At 41.7% G+C, this 15,945-nt stretch overlaps 1 protein-coding gene across 1 annotated transcript in view; it reads left to right on the forward strand.

The window, feature by feature from the left end:
- The window catches only part of LOC138017808 (uncharacterized), a 35,633-nt gene extending 21,626 nt beyond the window's left edge, over positions 1–14,007 (forward strand). Inside the window, exons 17-23 of the mRNA XM_068864778.1 lie at positions 890–949; positions 5,028–6,042; positions 6,736–6,806; positions 7,244–7,550; positions 8,707–8,747; positions 11,494–11,661; positions 12,331–14,007. Coding sequence (XP_068720879.1) covers positions 890–949; positions 5,028–6,042; positions 6,736–6,806; positions 7,244–7,550; positions 8,707–8,747; positions 11,494–11,661; positions 12,331–12,936 — 2,268 coding nt within the window. The 3' untranslated portion in view covers positions 12,937–14,007. The remainder of the gene's footprint in view (positions 1–889; positions 950–5,027; positions 6,043–6,735; positions 6,807–7,243; positions 7,551–8,706; positions 8,748–11,493; positions 11,662–12,330) is intronic.
- The last annotated feature ends 1,938 nt before the right edge of the window (positions 14,008–15,945 follow it).

A 15,945-nucleotide genomic window follows, 5' to 3' on the forward strand; every position in this document is an offset into this window, starting at 1 on the left:
AAGGGCAGTCAAATCTCGTACTCGTTCTCGTCCTCGTCCTCGTCCGAGAATCTGAGTACCTCATATACCATGAATTGAATATTCTTATGATGCCTCTTTCATAATGGTGACCAAATGAAATATTCTACTGTTTTAATGCTACCCGTAATAAGCCTTTCTAACCTCGCTACGACCAGCAAATTTCAAAAGAATCTTTGTTTCAAAGTGAGGGCAGTGGGTCTAATTAACATAAATACATAAGTATGGTAAAGGGGGTCGCCATTTATGATTGTTATATTTCTGAGTTTTTTCTCCCAGCAGCGCGCGCTCTGATTGGTTACTTCGAGGTCACATGGCATCTAACAATAAAGTTGTTTCCCGCCAAAAGTCTGCCGAGGGAAACATTGAGGTTCGAGGGAAACAAAATGAACTGTTTCCCTCGGGACCAGTCATTAAGTGTTTAATATTGACCACAGGTGCTGATCAATGAGTACTTCATGTACATGTACAGTACCATAATCCTTCCTGTTATAAACAACGATGTGTGGAGACTTTCGATGAGGACACTTCGGTTTGCCCAGAAGGACACCTCTCCTTTCCTTTCCTTTCTTTTGGTCTTGGTGCAACAAGCTGTTATCATTAACTCGCTTTTTGGATATCATTTGTGGACTTGCAAGATCTCCTTTTTTATTCAAATTACAGCCCTGGTAGGAAAACCCGTAGAAGTGACTTCTGATGGCGTTTTTATCTCAACGACAACCGAATGTTAAATAATGTTATTATTATACGTAATTCTCGTTAAATTTCTGTCAGCTGGCATACAGTTTATTTGCCGGAAGAAAAACATACCCAGGATTTGTAAACTAGATTTTTTTATTAGATAGGTCTACTATTTTCGTATTCCTTGCAGGAACAAGCAAAGTTAGCTGAATTACAAGGAAAGGATCCCGCAGCATTTCCAGCTTTGCCAGTAAGTTATGTTCAAAGAAAGGTCACGCATGTTTTTCTTTTGCGTTGTGTTATTTGGTGTGGTCACTGTAATACAATTTGACAAAAGAATCGCTATCTTTTGTGTTTTCTTTATGTTGCGACTGGTATACCACCGTGGCCGCAATGATCATTAACAAATCGAAAGTGGTTCAGCGTTGTCTGTACTCGTATCGACATCGATATTGGTCATCACAGTGGTCAAAATGTTGTGGACTCACGAGGCGTAGCCGAGTGAGTCTACAACAAATTTTGACCACTGTGATGACGAATATCGTTGTCGATAAGAGTACAGACAACAATGAACCACTTTCGATTTGTTTTTTACCACAATATTCAACGCCAAAGAAAGTTTTTATTTCAGAGCGTGACCAAAATCATAACTCATAGAAAGAGCAAAGCGTTGTCTATAACTTTCTCGCAATATGATTGGTTTATTTCCCAAAATGAGCGTTCGTGATTCGCTATTACATTGCGTGACAAATTGACGCAAGCATGACGCGAGCAGCGTTGTCTAGACTCTTATCGACAACGGCAAATTAGCAAATCAGATTGCGAGATTACAAGCAATTGTGGTAAAAAACCCTCTACTCGTTCCATGCTAAAGCTGCTCCGTCCGTTTGTAAACGGCCATTCCTCTCTACCTGGGCTTTGGCCAAATTGAATTCTGCGTAAAAAGAAGTCTCTGTTACGAGTCTAGGAAGGCCCATCAGGCCGGCGCTTATCTCCGGTTTCCAATTCTGCGTGCAACTATACTAAACAGCAAGGCCAGCTGTAGTGTGGTCGCTGTAATACAGTTCGACAAAAAACTTGCTATCGTTTGTGTGTGTTTTAAAAATAAAAAGTTCTGGCAGGTTTCGTTTTTCATTGATGAATGATGGGGAAAGTTTCTTAAACTTTGGTGCTGTGTTAGTGGACAGTGAAACGCCAAAACTATTCCCACTGACGAACTGCTAACGCTTGAAGCGTCAGCGATTGGCAGGAATAATCGGTTAATCATGAAAACTAGATCATTGGATAATGCAATTCTAGAGTTTTGATTGGCTTAGCCATCATATCACGTCAGCTATTATACCATGCTCTACAAATATCAGTAAGTTTACTGATATTGCTGAAGGAAAAAAAGGAAGATTTATCCATAATTTGTGCGCGTTTTTAACAAAACAATTATTCCACTCGCGCTTGTTGGATATGAGATGATTATAGCCAACTCGACACTACGCGCCTCGTTGGCTTTCTGTCATCTCATATCCAACGCGCGCTCGTGGAATAACTAGGGAGCTTAAGCACTTAGATGCGGACGGCAACAGGAAGTGAGTTCTTTTCCCTTTTAACTTGCTTTCACACAACCACATTTACATTGCTATGTATGTTTTCTCCATTAGAGATGATTAATACAAATATCTGGGAGATACCACTGTCCTGGCACACGAAATTACAATGTATCTCTACCGGTTGCCGTCCACGTCTCAAAAACGCGCGTGCTTAAGCTCCCTAGTGTTAATTATAAGGCGGCATTTTCTGCCCATTTGTTGATTTAAAGATCCCGTGAACCCGCAATCTTTCTCGAGGTGGACCATTCCTCATCCAACTAAGTCGGTTGGTGCAAATGTGATATCACGTGGCGACCACTGAAAGGAAAAAGAAAACTAAAGTTAGCCCTTTGCCAGCTTCCAAATTCCCCGCTTTGGTCAATTTGCTTCTATCAGCTAACTTGATACCACTTTCGCAGTTAGCCAATGGATCGTTCTCACGTCACTTGACGTCACGACGGCCATCTTGGTTGGTGCAGCGTATCAATCCTAAAGTGCACCTAAACTTAAATATCTTTCTTTCCTAAGATAAATCTCTTCATCCAAAGGAAACATTTGTTACCATTGTTACCCAGAATTTTGCTTTTTCCGTGCCGTTCAGGCCTCGTAAACTTGGCAGAACTAGCAGTAGCTAGTTTTAGACCCACCACCGTGATGTGAGAGGCATCAGTCCATTCTCAATTTTACGTCCCGAACTGCTTTGCAGTCCTGTCTTCAAAGAAATTCTGCATTGCAAAGCAGTTTGCGAAGTAAAATCGAGAATAGACCCGGCCATGTCTCTCGCATCATGCTCGTGGGTCCAAATTACTGCTAGTTTTGATAACCTTGCGCGTCTTGAGGTAAAAATGGCCAAACGTCACTGTTTGCTTTTGGTGGGGAGATTAATACTGTAGGTGAAAAATATTTGAGTTTAGGTGCACTTTAAAGTGCCCCTGTGATCAAAAAAACCACTTCCTTTTTTCCTTCGGATTTTGAAAGTGTGTTTGCTTAACACCTGACTGGCAAAATTTTGAGCTTTGATTTTTATCCAAAGGCCGTTTACTTTGAGTGTAAGTTTTGGATTTCACGGTCCGCCATTACTCACGTTCAAAACTGACCGATTGGAGCTCAGACGGTTGGATTCAGGGAAAAGTGACGTCAGAGGCTCACTAGCTTAAAATTTCAGAGTGTGAACGCAGCTTATTATACTATGCAAAGCGTGAGTTTAAAAGTCTGAAAGCTCAAAACCCCCGTGCTGCATATTAATTCTGCGGCGTACACACGTATTGCATTCTTAAACTAGTGAGCCTTTGACGTCATTTTCTCCTCGATCCAGCTCTCTCAAGAACATAATGTTAGTAATGGCGGACCATTAAATAGGAAATTTACAGTTAAAATAAAGAGGTGTCTTTTGAAACCAAGGCTTAAAACGTGGGTCACGTAGTGTTTTGTTAACATAGTTTTGAAATCCAAAGAAAAATATGAATTGATCTTTTGGTCACAGGGGCACTTTAAGGGAATTGAATTAAATCAGTGTGCGCGCCTTGTCACGTGAGTGCACTCACTCACTCACTCACTCACTCACTCACTCACCCACCCACCCACCCACTCACTCACTCACTCATTGTTCTCCAATTCGGATACGACCACAATTACAATTAAGAATAAGCTTTTTGATGCCCTTGTCAAACCTATACTACTATATGGATGCGAAATATGGGGACCGGAGCTATTATCATATAAGACCCATTTTGACAAAAGCACTATCGAACAAGTCCATATCAAGTTCTGTAAGCAAACACTAAATACCCCATGGTACACAGAGAACATTGCCTGTAAGGCAGAACTTGGACGGTACCCTTTAAGTATAGACATGAAAGCTTCAATATTTAGTTACTCGCTTAGACTACAGCATAAAACAGTCAACCCTCTATTAAAGGAAGCCTTTCATCACGCAAAAAATCACAGCCAATTTTTTGATGTATTAAATAATGACGAAACTATACGAATGCACTTTACAGGCAATACATCAAGCCAACTACACGTTAAGAATGCTCGTTCCTCCATAAAGAAACAGCTTAAAAAGGACTACATTCGAAATTGGCTGAAGGCTCGCAACAACACTTCCGAAGGCTCTAGAGAGAAATTTACACACAAAGAAGTCAAATTCGACTACCAATTGGAAGACTATCTCAAAACTATCAGAAACCCAGCACATAGAATAAGTATGACAAAATTGCGTCTGGGGGTTCATAGCTTGCGAATACAGACTGGGAAATACGAAAATAGAGGTGCACCAATCCCAGTAGATGGAAGAACGTGTCTAGTCTGCAATAGAGGCTATATAGAAGACGAGCGGCACTTCTTGATGTATTGCCCAGGGTACGATAACATTAGAAATGAGCTCCATTCTCTCCTTTCAACACACGATGTTGTTTTCAAAAGCCTAAATGATGAGGATAAAATACGGTATTTACTTACCCTAGAAAACGAAAGCATTTCAAAGATAGTAGGTAAATACACATATTTAATGTTTCAGAAGAGAAAAGACTTCCTAAATGCAAAATAATTAAAATAATAATTTTATACCAACACTTGTATTACAAGTAATTGTATGATCTTTTTAGTTAATTAGTTATTCTAGTAGATATCATCACCTTTATTGTAACGAGACCGATACCTCCCTTTGGAGAGTAAGGCGCAATAAAGATTTACTGTTTACTGTTTTACTCACTCACTCACTCACCTTTTCCTCTGCAATTTGTTCAGACTCAACAGGTGGATGAGAAGCCTCAACCGTCCGCCAAACCGTCTCAGGATCAAACCTCAGCTGAGTTTTGGAGCCGATTGACGCCAGGGACGCCAGGGACGCCAGGTCCCGTAACCCCTAAGGAGCAATTCGCAGCAAGTGCAGCAACAGACAACAAACAACCACCTGTTCCCTCTACGACGATTAATCACCAATCCACCTCTGCCAAGGTTGATGAGAAGGAATTGGAAACTAGGAGGGAGAAATTGCCAACAAGAGACCACAAAGAACCAGTTTCTAAGAATGTCGAAGGTTTAAACAACGAAAGTGGAGTTGCAAAGAAGTGCGAACTTGACACCGTAGAAACAAGCAACAGCACTGCAACTTCGGAAAAGAAAATAGAGCCTAATGAGGTACGCAAATCGGCATTTCCCTCAGAAAAGAATCCAGTCAAAGACAGCAAGGACCTCTCAAAGGAAGCTACGCTCAATGTAACGAAGCAACCAGGAACTGCGTCTGCTACTGAATTGAACGCTTCCAATGTTGAGCAGGTTAAACTAGTGGATTCTCCCGCGAGGAGAACTGCTTGGTCTAAAGAAACGCCAGAAAGAGGTGAACCAAAACCTCGAGAGAATGAGGTCAAAGAGCTTGAAGCGAACGACAAGAAGACGGCAGAGCCACCATCGTCGATGAAGCAGGGAGTGAGAGGTGTCATACGAATGAGAAACCTGAGCAGCAACAAAACGCTTCAGGCTACGGAGGCGTCGGCGTCGGCGTCGGCGGCGGCGGCGGCGGAACCGGGCGACACAAACAAGGATGACGCGAGATTATCGAAAAAGCCGGACGACTCTCCAAGCTTAAAACCAGCCCTTGTTGGAGCAGAGAGTCCGCCCTCCTGTAACCCGGAGAAAAAGACTGTCACATTTGCAGAACCTCTCAATGAAAGCGGAGAAGTTAAATTGCTGTTCAACACGGGAAAGGATGTGGTAGCCGGTAACGATGGGAAGAAAGACATCCTTGCTCCTTCCACATTAGGTTAGTATGGTAATTCAATACAATGCAAGCGTGGTGAGGTTTGAGGTAATTTCGCCTTAGCTTTGTTTCTTAGCCGTAGAGGCACAGTGCAATAGCGGTCAGCGCTTCGGTCGCTGGTTCGTGGCCTACCTCAGTCACCTTGTTGTTTCCTTAAATAAGAAACGTTGCTCCACACTATTCCTCCATCTCTCTCTTTCTCGACCCAGATGAGTACCAGCTTCATACTGCAACGAACTAACATTCCTTCCAGTCCCTTCATGCTACTTGAATCAGAGTTAACTCCAACCGTCTGAGCCCTAAAAAACAAGAACGGAGAATTATTGCAGTGGAAACCTTTTTGGAGTGATAGCCACTTTAATCAAAGCATAAACTTCAGTGCCCTGCTTTGGACAGGAGGTGCAATTGTGACTGAGAATAAGGGAAATCAGATTGTGGCTTCATTCACTATTAAAAACCAAGCTCAAAATTTCGGACAAAGAGCCCGTTTCTCGAAAGTTCCCTTTTTATCAGTTTTCAACATGAAAATCATTTAACTCTTAGCTGTTTTGAAAATATTCCGATTGAAACACTAGCTTTTTAGAAACCAGCTGTCAGGCCCAAAAAGTAATCGGGACTTACGAGAAACGGGCCCAAGGTTATTATTTCCCAACGGCGAGTAAGTTGCCGCTCGAATTTGTATGTGTCCTTTTGCAGTTTCAGTTGAGTTGAAGCCAGCGCCTACATCAGAAGTTTCACAAGAGAACCCCTCAGTTTCTATATTGGCTGTGAGTATGGTGTTTTTTTTTTCTCTGTGACAGCGAGTAAAGCTAGGCCTACAATTGTTTCTCTTCTCTTTGCGATACTCAATGGCTGGAAATTTTGGGAATGAGCCTTTGACGTCCCTTTTCCCTGGATCCAACCCTCTAAGGTCCAATCGGTCAGTTTCGAACGTGAGTAATGGCGGACCGTGAAATCCAAAACTTACACTCAAAGTAAACGGCCTTTGGATAAAAGTCAAAGCTCAAAATTTTGCCAGTTAGGTGCTAAGCAAACACACTTTCAAAATCCGAAGAAAAAAAGACAGAGATTTTTTTTTATCACAGGGCCACTTTAAAGTTATTCTTTATTAGGACTGCATGTTCCTTTAAAGACGCATTCTACAAGGAGACCAAGATAGTGTGGGAAAGCATCTTTAACATCATCTGTTCCTTTGTTTTTACAGTCCAACCAAGACGCATCTGAAGACGAAACTACCATAGCTAAAAACCCAATCCCGAGTAATAACACCACCACCACTACAGGGCACGACACCGAACCTAACCACTCCCCATCCCTTGAGGAATCAAGTCAAAGCATTGAGGCACCCCAGCCTGGACCCTCTAGCTCTCCCACAGTTTCCCAGCACCAGGTACCTTATCAGGCGTTGCCATACGTTCAAGTGATGTACTTCCAGCCGCCTAACATGACCGGTCAGCCGCGCATGCCTGCGGGAATGTCCGTGGAAAGTGATGGCTCAGATCTCCCAGACGGTAAAGTTCAACTGATTTCTTATTTCTGTTGATGGCGCTACACTCAATTTTGAAACTTAGCAAGACTGACGTGCGTGTTGTGCTTTAGTAGGTAACAGAGACTGGGTTTTTTTGTTCTTAAATGAAAATATATGCGCCAAAAAAGACTGTTATTCATAAGAAAGTCAAGTACGATCGTCCGGGTGAGTATAGTCCTGAGAAGGACTGTATTTTGTTTTCACGAAAACATTATCATCCAAAACAGTCCTTTTCAGGACTACACTTTCCAGATGATCCTACTATTTGGTATTAAAATGGCTTCTGGATTCAGACCATGTAGGAAAAAAAGAATAACTGTGCTATTTGTTTTTAAAGCAGCAAGTGCATTCTTTGTTGTAAACATTGAATGGAAAAAGCCACCGTTCGTCAAAGTTTTTCTTCAGATGCCAAATTTTGCTTAATTTGTGGTCGCATCATGTATCATCAATTGTTTCGACCGGTGGATTAAACCGTGAGTGAACAGGGTTGTGCCATTAGCGAGAGCCCACTTCGCCTTACACTTTCACTTAGCCTGTGGCCTGGCTTAGATCGTTAAACCCGGCGTAATTTGTGGGTTGAGTTGCTCCGATAGGTTTTTGTCCTTCTGACAACAAAGCATCAGTAGATCTGCCTCAATTCTATTTGATTTGATTTGATTTTACAGACTATTCGATAAGTAGAGGACTTGTCCCTTCTCCGAACATGTATTCAAAATGAGTTGTGTAAGAAAAAGGGGAACAATCAACTTCACCAAGAAATTCGACCCCCACTTTCCGTGTTGCTTTTTCATTGAACTTTTGACAAGGGTTATCGTCTTTACACTAAGAATTCTACTTTTGAAAATGGAATGGCACTTTCCCCTCAGTTGTTTAAGAGGGTCATCTAATGTTTGCACGTTTGGAGATAAACCCATGACTGTATTTGTAAACAAAAGCTTTCTTCCTATTTCCGACTTGCAAGGCGTCTTTTGAAAGGAAAGTTATTCTTCCGCGGATGACATCATTTTAGAAATATTTGCCATGGAAACGTTTCCCGCCTTTTATCTGCAACGCCCGCTTGCATACCATGCCAGGTGCGCCGTGACGTTAAAATCTGCTACCATCCGTAAAACAATGGTTTGCATCTTATTTCTTTTCAGATCCAAATACTCTTCGTTATTTCTTTAATCTTGGTCTCCAGGTAGGTAACTCACCTGACCTCACGTCTTTTGCAATTCATCGATAATTGTTTTAATTTGACGAAACATAATGTGATAGGGGTGGGGTGGTGGTCACACTAGTTGATTACGTAATAGGAAATTTTCACGATGGCGTCATTTGACTACAACTACCACAATTCAGTTTGTTTTCCTTTTCATATTTTAATTTTGTATTCCCAGTGGGGTAAAAATAACAATAGCTCTAATTAACAGGAGAAAAGCGAAACCTGAAGGATTCTGGTACTTGTAGTCAAATGGCGTCATCAAGCAAATGTCCTATTTACTGCTACACGCCAGAATGGTGTCGAAATGTGGTTTTAACTCCTTATCTTTTTACCGCATTTTTATTTGGTATAGGAATCTCACCTTACCGGCATAGGTCCATTATTTTCAAATCGATTAACTAAGAAACCTGGGGTTTCCTAAAAGCCCATGGAAAACGTTTTGGGTCCAAAAAGGGATTCGTGAAACTAAAATCGGCTTATTCTTAAAAAACTAATCCTTCAACATAGTTTTTAAGACGTGAGAAGTGCTAAAAAACGCCGTGATTTGAAACGTTTTCCTTTTTAAGAAAGAGAGTATATCGCTTAAAATGAACCGAACAATTTCCGGACCTTATCTTTCTAGAAACTAGAAAAGTTTGCTTGATCTACCAGATGGTCTTTAAGAACTGTTCCTTTAAGCATTCTAATTTTCGCAAGGGATATTTAGTATCATTAGAGCTTTTCACCCAATAATTCAGAAGTTTTTAATGGCGAAGATATCGTTGACGTCACCTATTGTCATTAATGTGCCAACCAGAGCCTCATTGGCTGTCGAAACAAAGGGTCTTTTGTTTCTGTGGTTAGCACATTTGAATAAGAAAAGCAATGTTTGTAAACAGATATCTATTTCGCTGAGCATGATCAATAGAACCAAAAGGCCTTAAATCAGAAACTTGAGAAAGTTCAACAAGTTCTTTGAACTTTTGATTCCAATTTGTTTGTAACATGTTTTCAATTTGCAAAGTCGTTTGCTAATGGCAGAAAGTGTAAACAACAACTTTGCAAAGATTCCCAAAATGATCGTCGAAATAAACCTTATTAGTATATACTCACTCAGTGATCTTGGTGTTTCAAGCAATCTGTTTGGTTCGCTATCTCGGAGTAATTGAGCATTATTCACTCCGTAGGGAGTGAATAATGCTTGATCCAAACAAAACAAAATGGCCGGCGTAAACTCGCCAGCATTTTTGAATCGGAAATATTGAGAATACAAAATGATGCTGCTACAGAAGACAAAGAAGGCCACAAAATTTGGCCTGAAAGTTTTCAAAGGTAAGAGAAGAGTTCATACTTTTGCCAACCAGTGTTTGACTTCGTTTTTCCAGATAATTATTGCTGAAAATTAAGCAATCTTTACGCCAACAATTTGTTTCACTCGGAGTAATTCTCTCTTGTAGGGCTGGTCGCCCACCAAAACGAATTTCTTACTGAAATCAAGCAATTAAAAAAATGTTCAAGAAAGTTCCACATGGTTGCAAGGAAACAAGACGGGTCATTTGACAACAAACTAACGCTCACCTCAATTAGAGCCACCATTTCATGTGGATCCTTTACCAACTGCACTTTCAATTTCCATTTCAAATGAACCTCAAAAACTTTGATCGAACGGTGAAAATGTTTTAACAAGCACACTTTCGATTGCTGATTTAAATGGTGCTAAATGACCATTTTGCTGTTTGTGACGAGGATTTTAACGAAGGTTATTTAGATTTGCCATGTTTGAAACTTCTGTAAACACTTTCGCGCATCCTTTGTGCCGCTTGTACGTTTTCCACGCATGAAAACGCATGAAAACGCTTTGCAACAACAACGGGAAATAGTCAAATTTGAGGTTAATTTCCTCCCCTAAATTAAGCGCCGCTCATAACGTTTTCATCCCTGGGGGACCTTATACGTTTGTCATATTAAAAAGCATGGAATAGTCGTGAAGTGATTACAACAATGAGAATTTATGTTTTGAGATGACGTTCTCGTTGCCGTTCCTGTCGTCGTTGCTAAAGCTCCCTGTTATTTAAACTCCCTGTTGTTTAGGGCCATCTTGGTTATTTCAGCTTCTTCATAAACAATATTGTTTTGGGTTGGGAAGGGGGAGAGCGAATTGTTGGGCATTTGTTGTAATTATTGTCCACAAGCACAAAACTTGAGAAGAGTCTCAACGGTTTTTGTCCGGGGGCCGGTTGCTGGAAGGCTGGTTAGCGCTAACCGTTGGTTAAGAGGTATCAGAACCTATAGGTTTCCATGGTATTTAACGTCGGTTAGCGCTAACCATGCTTCGAACAACGCGGGCCAGGGGCCCGTTTCTCGAAAGTCCCGAAACTTTACGGGCCATTTTCGGGTATGACAATTTTCTTTGTATCTCAAGAACGGAGAGGATTTAAGTCGTCAAACTTCAGTCATTTTCCTTTTGCTACCTTGAAAACGTTTTAAAAGATCAGCTTTCCAAATCAGGCGGATAGTAGTTTCACAAATGGCTTTTCGGGCCCGAAAAGTTTTCGAGACTTTCGAGATATGGGCCCCAGGACTGTAACTTCATTTGATCCAGGGTTCTGTTGGGGTTCTTTGGTCATTCTGAATTGTTCCCAAGGACCATCGCCACAATTGTTTCCTGCCCCGCAGTAATCTGAAATTAGATTTCAAATTGAAGTCAGTTCTGTCAATAATGTAGGTTTTGTGTTGTTTTCAGCACCACCTGTTTATGAGCCAGCACTGGGCGAGTCAACAGATGATGTATTATCCACACGTTTTCCCCATGCCTTCCGCGGACCACCTGCCACCCCACGCTGCTGTATCAATGGGTCAGCAGCTATCCCCTGCAGTTCCACAAATGATGTATCAGCCGCAACAAATGCAGGTACGTTGTGCCCGTCATCGGGTGTGTTCGCGTGCGTGTGGCTGCGCGTGTGTAACACGTGACAAGCCGATCATAAAGGGCCACTGACGTTTGGGCGAGTATTGGAGAAAGGGCGTGGTCTATATGTCGGGTGTCTTGTATGATTAATCAGGAGGCATTAACCTTAAGCCACGAGCAATTTGTGTCGCTACAATTAGATGCCTTGTCCAATGTTTTTTTCTTTCTTGGACGGATTTGAATTACTTTCATGTTAGGGTCGTAAATATACCAAATCGGCTAACTCAATGTTGTACCCAATTCAAACCCTTTGGGAATAAAACGTTTTGTTCCAGGTATTTCTGTATCATTTAAAATGTGAATGCTACATTTTAATGCAAATACAACGTGGGAAGAATCTAACCCCGCGAGATTTGAATTAGGTGCAACATTGGGTTAGTCGATTTGCTCTGTCAAAGAAGAGATGGATCCAGTAATGGTGTCTGATGTCTGATCACAATGCATGGATGCTTATGATAGCTATCCCCCTCTATAGTCACAGTTCATTCAGCACAGAAATGTAACTCCGTCGGCTCGAACTGGCTTGCAAATTCAAGGAAACGATTACACCCCTCGTCAGTCGTCAAGCACTGTTATCACTGTTTCTAATGTTAGATTTTTATGAATCCTCAGGCATATCACCCAGCTCAAGGCCCGCCAGTTGTGCAGGAGAACACCAGTTTTTCTGATCGCAACTCCATGGACAGGAACAGTCCTGGACAGACCCAAGCTCAGCAGCAGCAGCAGCAGCAGCAACATCACCAGGGAATGTCTGTGCATCAGCCCCAGCTCTACCTGAATCAGCATCAACAAGCATGGCGTCCCCAGCGATCATCGACTGGGTACCAGAATAAGCAACATGTTGGCGGCTACAACTCACAAGTGCAAAACCAGCCAACTCCTCGCGGCGCCATGCAACAAGGTGCCGGGGGTAACAATGTCCGATTCCGATCAAAGAAATATCAAAAACACCGAGGTGACCAGCACTACAATGCACAGTCGCAGCACGCTCAAATTCAGGGCTCTCTGATACATGGTGCGCACGCGTATTCTAACGCGTCTCAGACCGCTGGATCGCACATGCCTGGAAGCGATCATACCGTAGGCAAGGGCGGTGCAGACTATTACTTTGGAAGCCAACAGTTTGCAAACTTTCACGGCAGTTTATCGTCCAGCATGTCCGCTGGCGGCGGCGCCCCGCATTCGGCCGGCGCTAGCTTGCGGGCGCAATATAAGTAAAAATTAATGGAATGACTCGACGATGATTATTGTATGTGGACTAGGCATTCTTGAAAGGAAAATTATCAAACAAGTGGAGCACTGAATAATGAGTCGTGCTATACTCAGTTGAATCCAAGAGCGTGTAATAAAGGGGTGCACAAAAACATTTTTTTCTTTTTCAGTCACAATTGGTGGCAATTGACTATTTTGTTTTCATTTTAGAAAAATTATATATTCCTTATGCAGTACAGCAATTCTGATCTTTTTGGCTTGGTTGTTTTCCTAATATTGGATGCGATTTCCAAAAAAAAAAAAAAAAAAAAAAGGCAAAAAATCTCTTTCCGGGCAGAGGAGGCAATACTCGTGAGCTTATTATATATATTATATAAATATATTTGAAATGAGCTCTGCTTTTCGTCGCCTGAATCTTTCGCTCAAATTATCGTTTTGTGCTCGGACTGGTTTTTTTGTGTTGCAAAATTACAAAAATACACTAAACGTACTTGAAAACCTAAAAAGCTTGTGGGAAAAATATGGACTGTTTCCAGGACTAGTAACTCAGGGAAAACCGTGGAAACACTTTGTTTGCAAATTGAACGGACTGCAGCCTACGTCTTTATAGTTCACTTTTCAGCTCGTTTCGATGTCCAAGAGGTATGAATAAGCAGTTTCTTTACGTCTGCTGTATATTACGATGCCGTAAGAAACAGCTCGGCTCTTGAATTCCTTGAGTGTCGGCTGGCATTTGTGTCATGCTGAAACACTCACAATAGTCGTTGCTGGCGTGAAACACTCGCGAGAGCTGCGCGCGCATATCAACAGCTTAGGTTAGTTCGAGGTATTTATGAGATGTTTAGTTGCTGCCTTTGGAGGTGATATCGCCCTTTCGTGCAACCGAAGTCAAGTATTGTCTTCTAGCCAGTGGAGATACCCATTGCTGGACAGTAAGCGAGAGACGCTTTTGAAGCAATGCGTTGCCGGGCTTCACTGCCTCAGTAATGTACTTTGTGTTGTTGTTTTGTCGCTATGTGATGAAGATGTCGTGGTGATAACTGTTCCTAGGACTAAATTAAATTTGAAGTGATGTGACGTGTGCCTTCATTGCCGTCCGTTTTTTTCCTCTCGCAGTCTCCGTTTGGGTCTTCTTAAAAAAGGTACCCGGGACCCTCGATAAATGCAAATAGTTTGCTAAAATTAAATCGTGTCGAATTTTCTTGAAGTTTCGACTTTGTTTTGCAATTTTTGCGATATCGCCGCGGTAGATCGCACTGACATCCAAGCCGAAATTGTAGCTGCAGCTGGCGCAATAGGTCTCCGGGAAACAGGGTCATCACTTCTTTCCATCCCTCAAACTGACATTTTCCTTTTTATTCAATTTATACGACGTACAGTCTACTTTAGACTTCAAATCTACTTCAACGAAACAAAGATTTTAAACAAGCTGAGAAGATTCACAATAGGCGAGGCAAAGAGTTGAACCCGGATCGATGGCTTCACCTTGCAGTTTCCGATATCCACTAGATTAACGAGACAACCTTCCGGAAAATCGAATTTTTTAGAGTATTAAATTAGTAGTACCCAGCAAAACAATTGAAAGTTAACCGTCTTCAACGGGGTTTTTAGACCTAAATACTGTAGATCAGCGTGGCATAGCTTATAAACGCTATTTCTCGTTGAACTAAAGCCGTAATTCTGCCTGTTTTCATTCTTTTTAGAGCAGTAAGCTTGTCAATATTAACATGGGATATTGAGTCGTGTAATTGTTACGAATGTCCAATCTCAGTTTGATGGATGGAAACTAGTGTTGACCGGGAAACAGTCGACAAGAATTTCTTGTGTTATTTTGACCAGATATTCAGGTCCCCTCCTTCCTCCCTCCCTCCCTCCCTCCCTCCCCCCTTTGTCTGGAAAATTAATAATTAATCTTTATTTGACGAGTCAAAGCGTATTAAACATACGGTTAACGTACGTCCCTCAAATCATATCCAAGAAAATAGACCATTTTACAGTCGTGTGCTTAGTAACTTGGCTTATGAATGAAAGTGAGGCTTTGTTTTGATAGAAACCTCACGGCTTTTCTTATGTAAATTCCAACTAATTAGCTTGAAAACAACATTAACCATTGACTCTTTGGGGTTCCTCATTGACGAGTAAAATCGTCTGGCGCTAGACAGTAAAATACTAAGTATGGCCGGCTTAGGCCGGTTTAGGGGTGAATGAGTAAACATAAGAAAGGATGGAGGTGGTCAAGTCCAGCCTCACTTTCATATAAAGGCCAGGTAGCCAAGCATGTAACTATAGAAAGGGTAACTACTTGGTGTAGGCAGTCACATAGTGGTTGGGGATTCTCTCTCATGTGATGGTCCTCATGCATACTTAAGCATAACCAAGCAACCCTTGCCATACTTTCGCGTGCTTCCTCATCCCTTGCCATACTTTCGCGTGCTTCCTCATCCCTAACCGTACTTTAGCGTCTTTTCTTAGTAAAATCCGTTTATAAACATTTTTTGAGTCAGAAAAAAAACACTCGGTTTGGGGTCCCCCGTGCTACTTTCGATCCAAACAGGGAGAGGTTAATCGGCCCCTCAACCATTGGTGACTAACCCCTTGACTACTCGCAGCTCCTCTATAAGAATATATATATCTATATATGGATGGTCTACACTTAGCAAATTTTTGGTTGCGCTCCTTCATGTGGTAAGCACCACCACCAATCACTATTGTACGTACAGAACACATGGGCATTTGTAAGATGTATGCACGCACATGTCAAAATTTTATTTTTCAACTTGTAAATGACCGTTGAACGGTCTATAATCGCCGTTGTTGTTTTTTACCGTTAACTTTTTCAGTAAAATGCGTTTCTAAACCATTTTTGAGTGGGAAAAAAGAAAAGAAAAAAAAAAAAAAAAAAAAAGCAAAAACTCGGTTTGGGGCCCCCGTGCTACTTTCAATCCAAAGAGGGAGAGGTTAATCGGTCCCTGAGCCATCGTAACTAACCCCTTGACTACTCGCAGCTCCTGTGTT

This window comes from Montipora capricornis, chromosome 9 (genome assembly GCF_036669925.1).
Source record: "Montipora capricornis isolate CH-2021 chromosome 9, ASM3666992v2, whole genome shotgun sequence".
NCBI lineage: Eukaryota > Metazoa > Cnidaria > Anthozoa > Scleractinia > Acroporidae > Montipora > Montipora capricornis.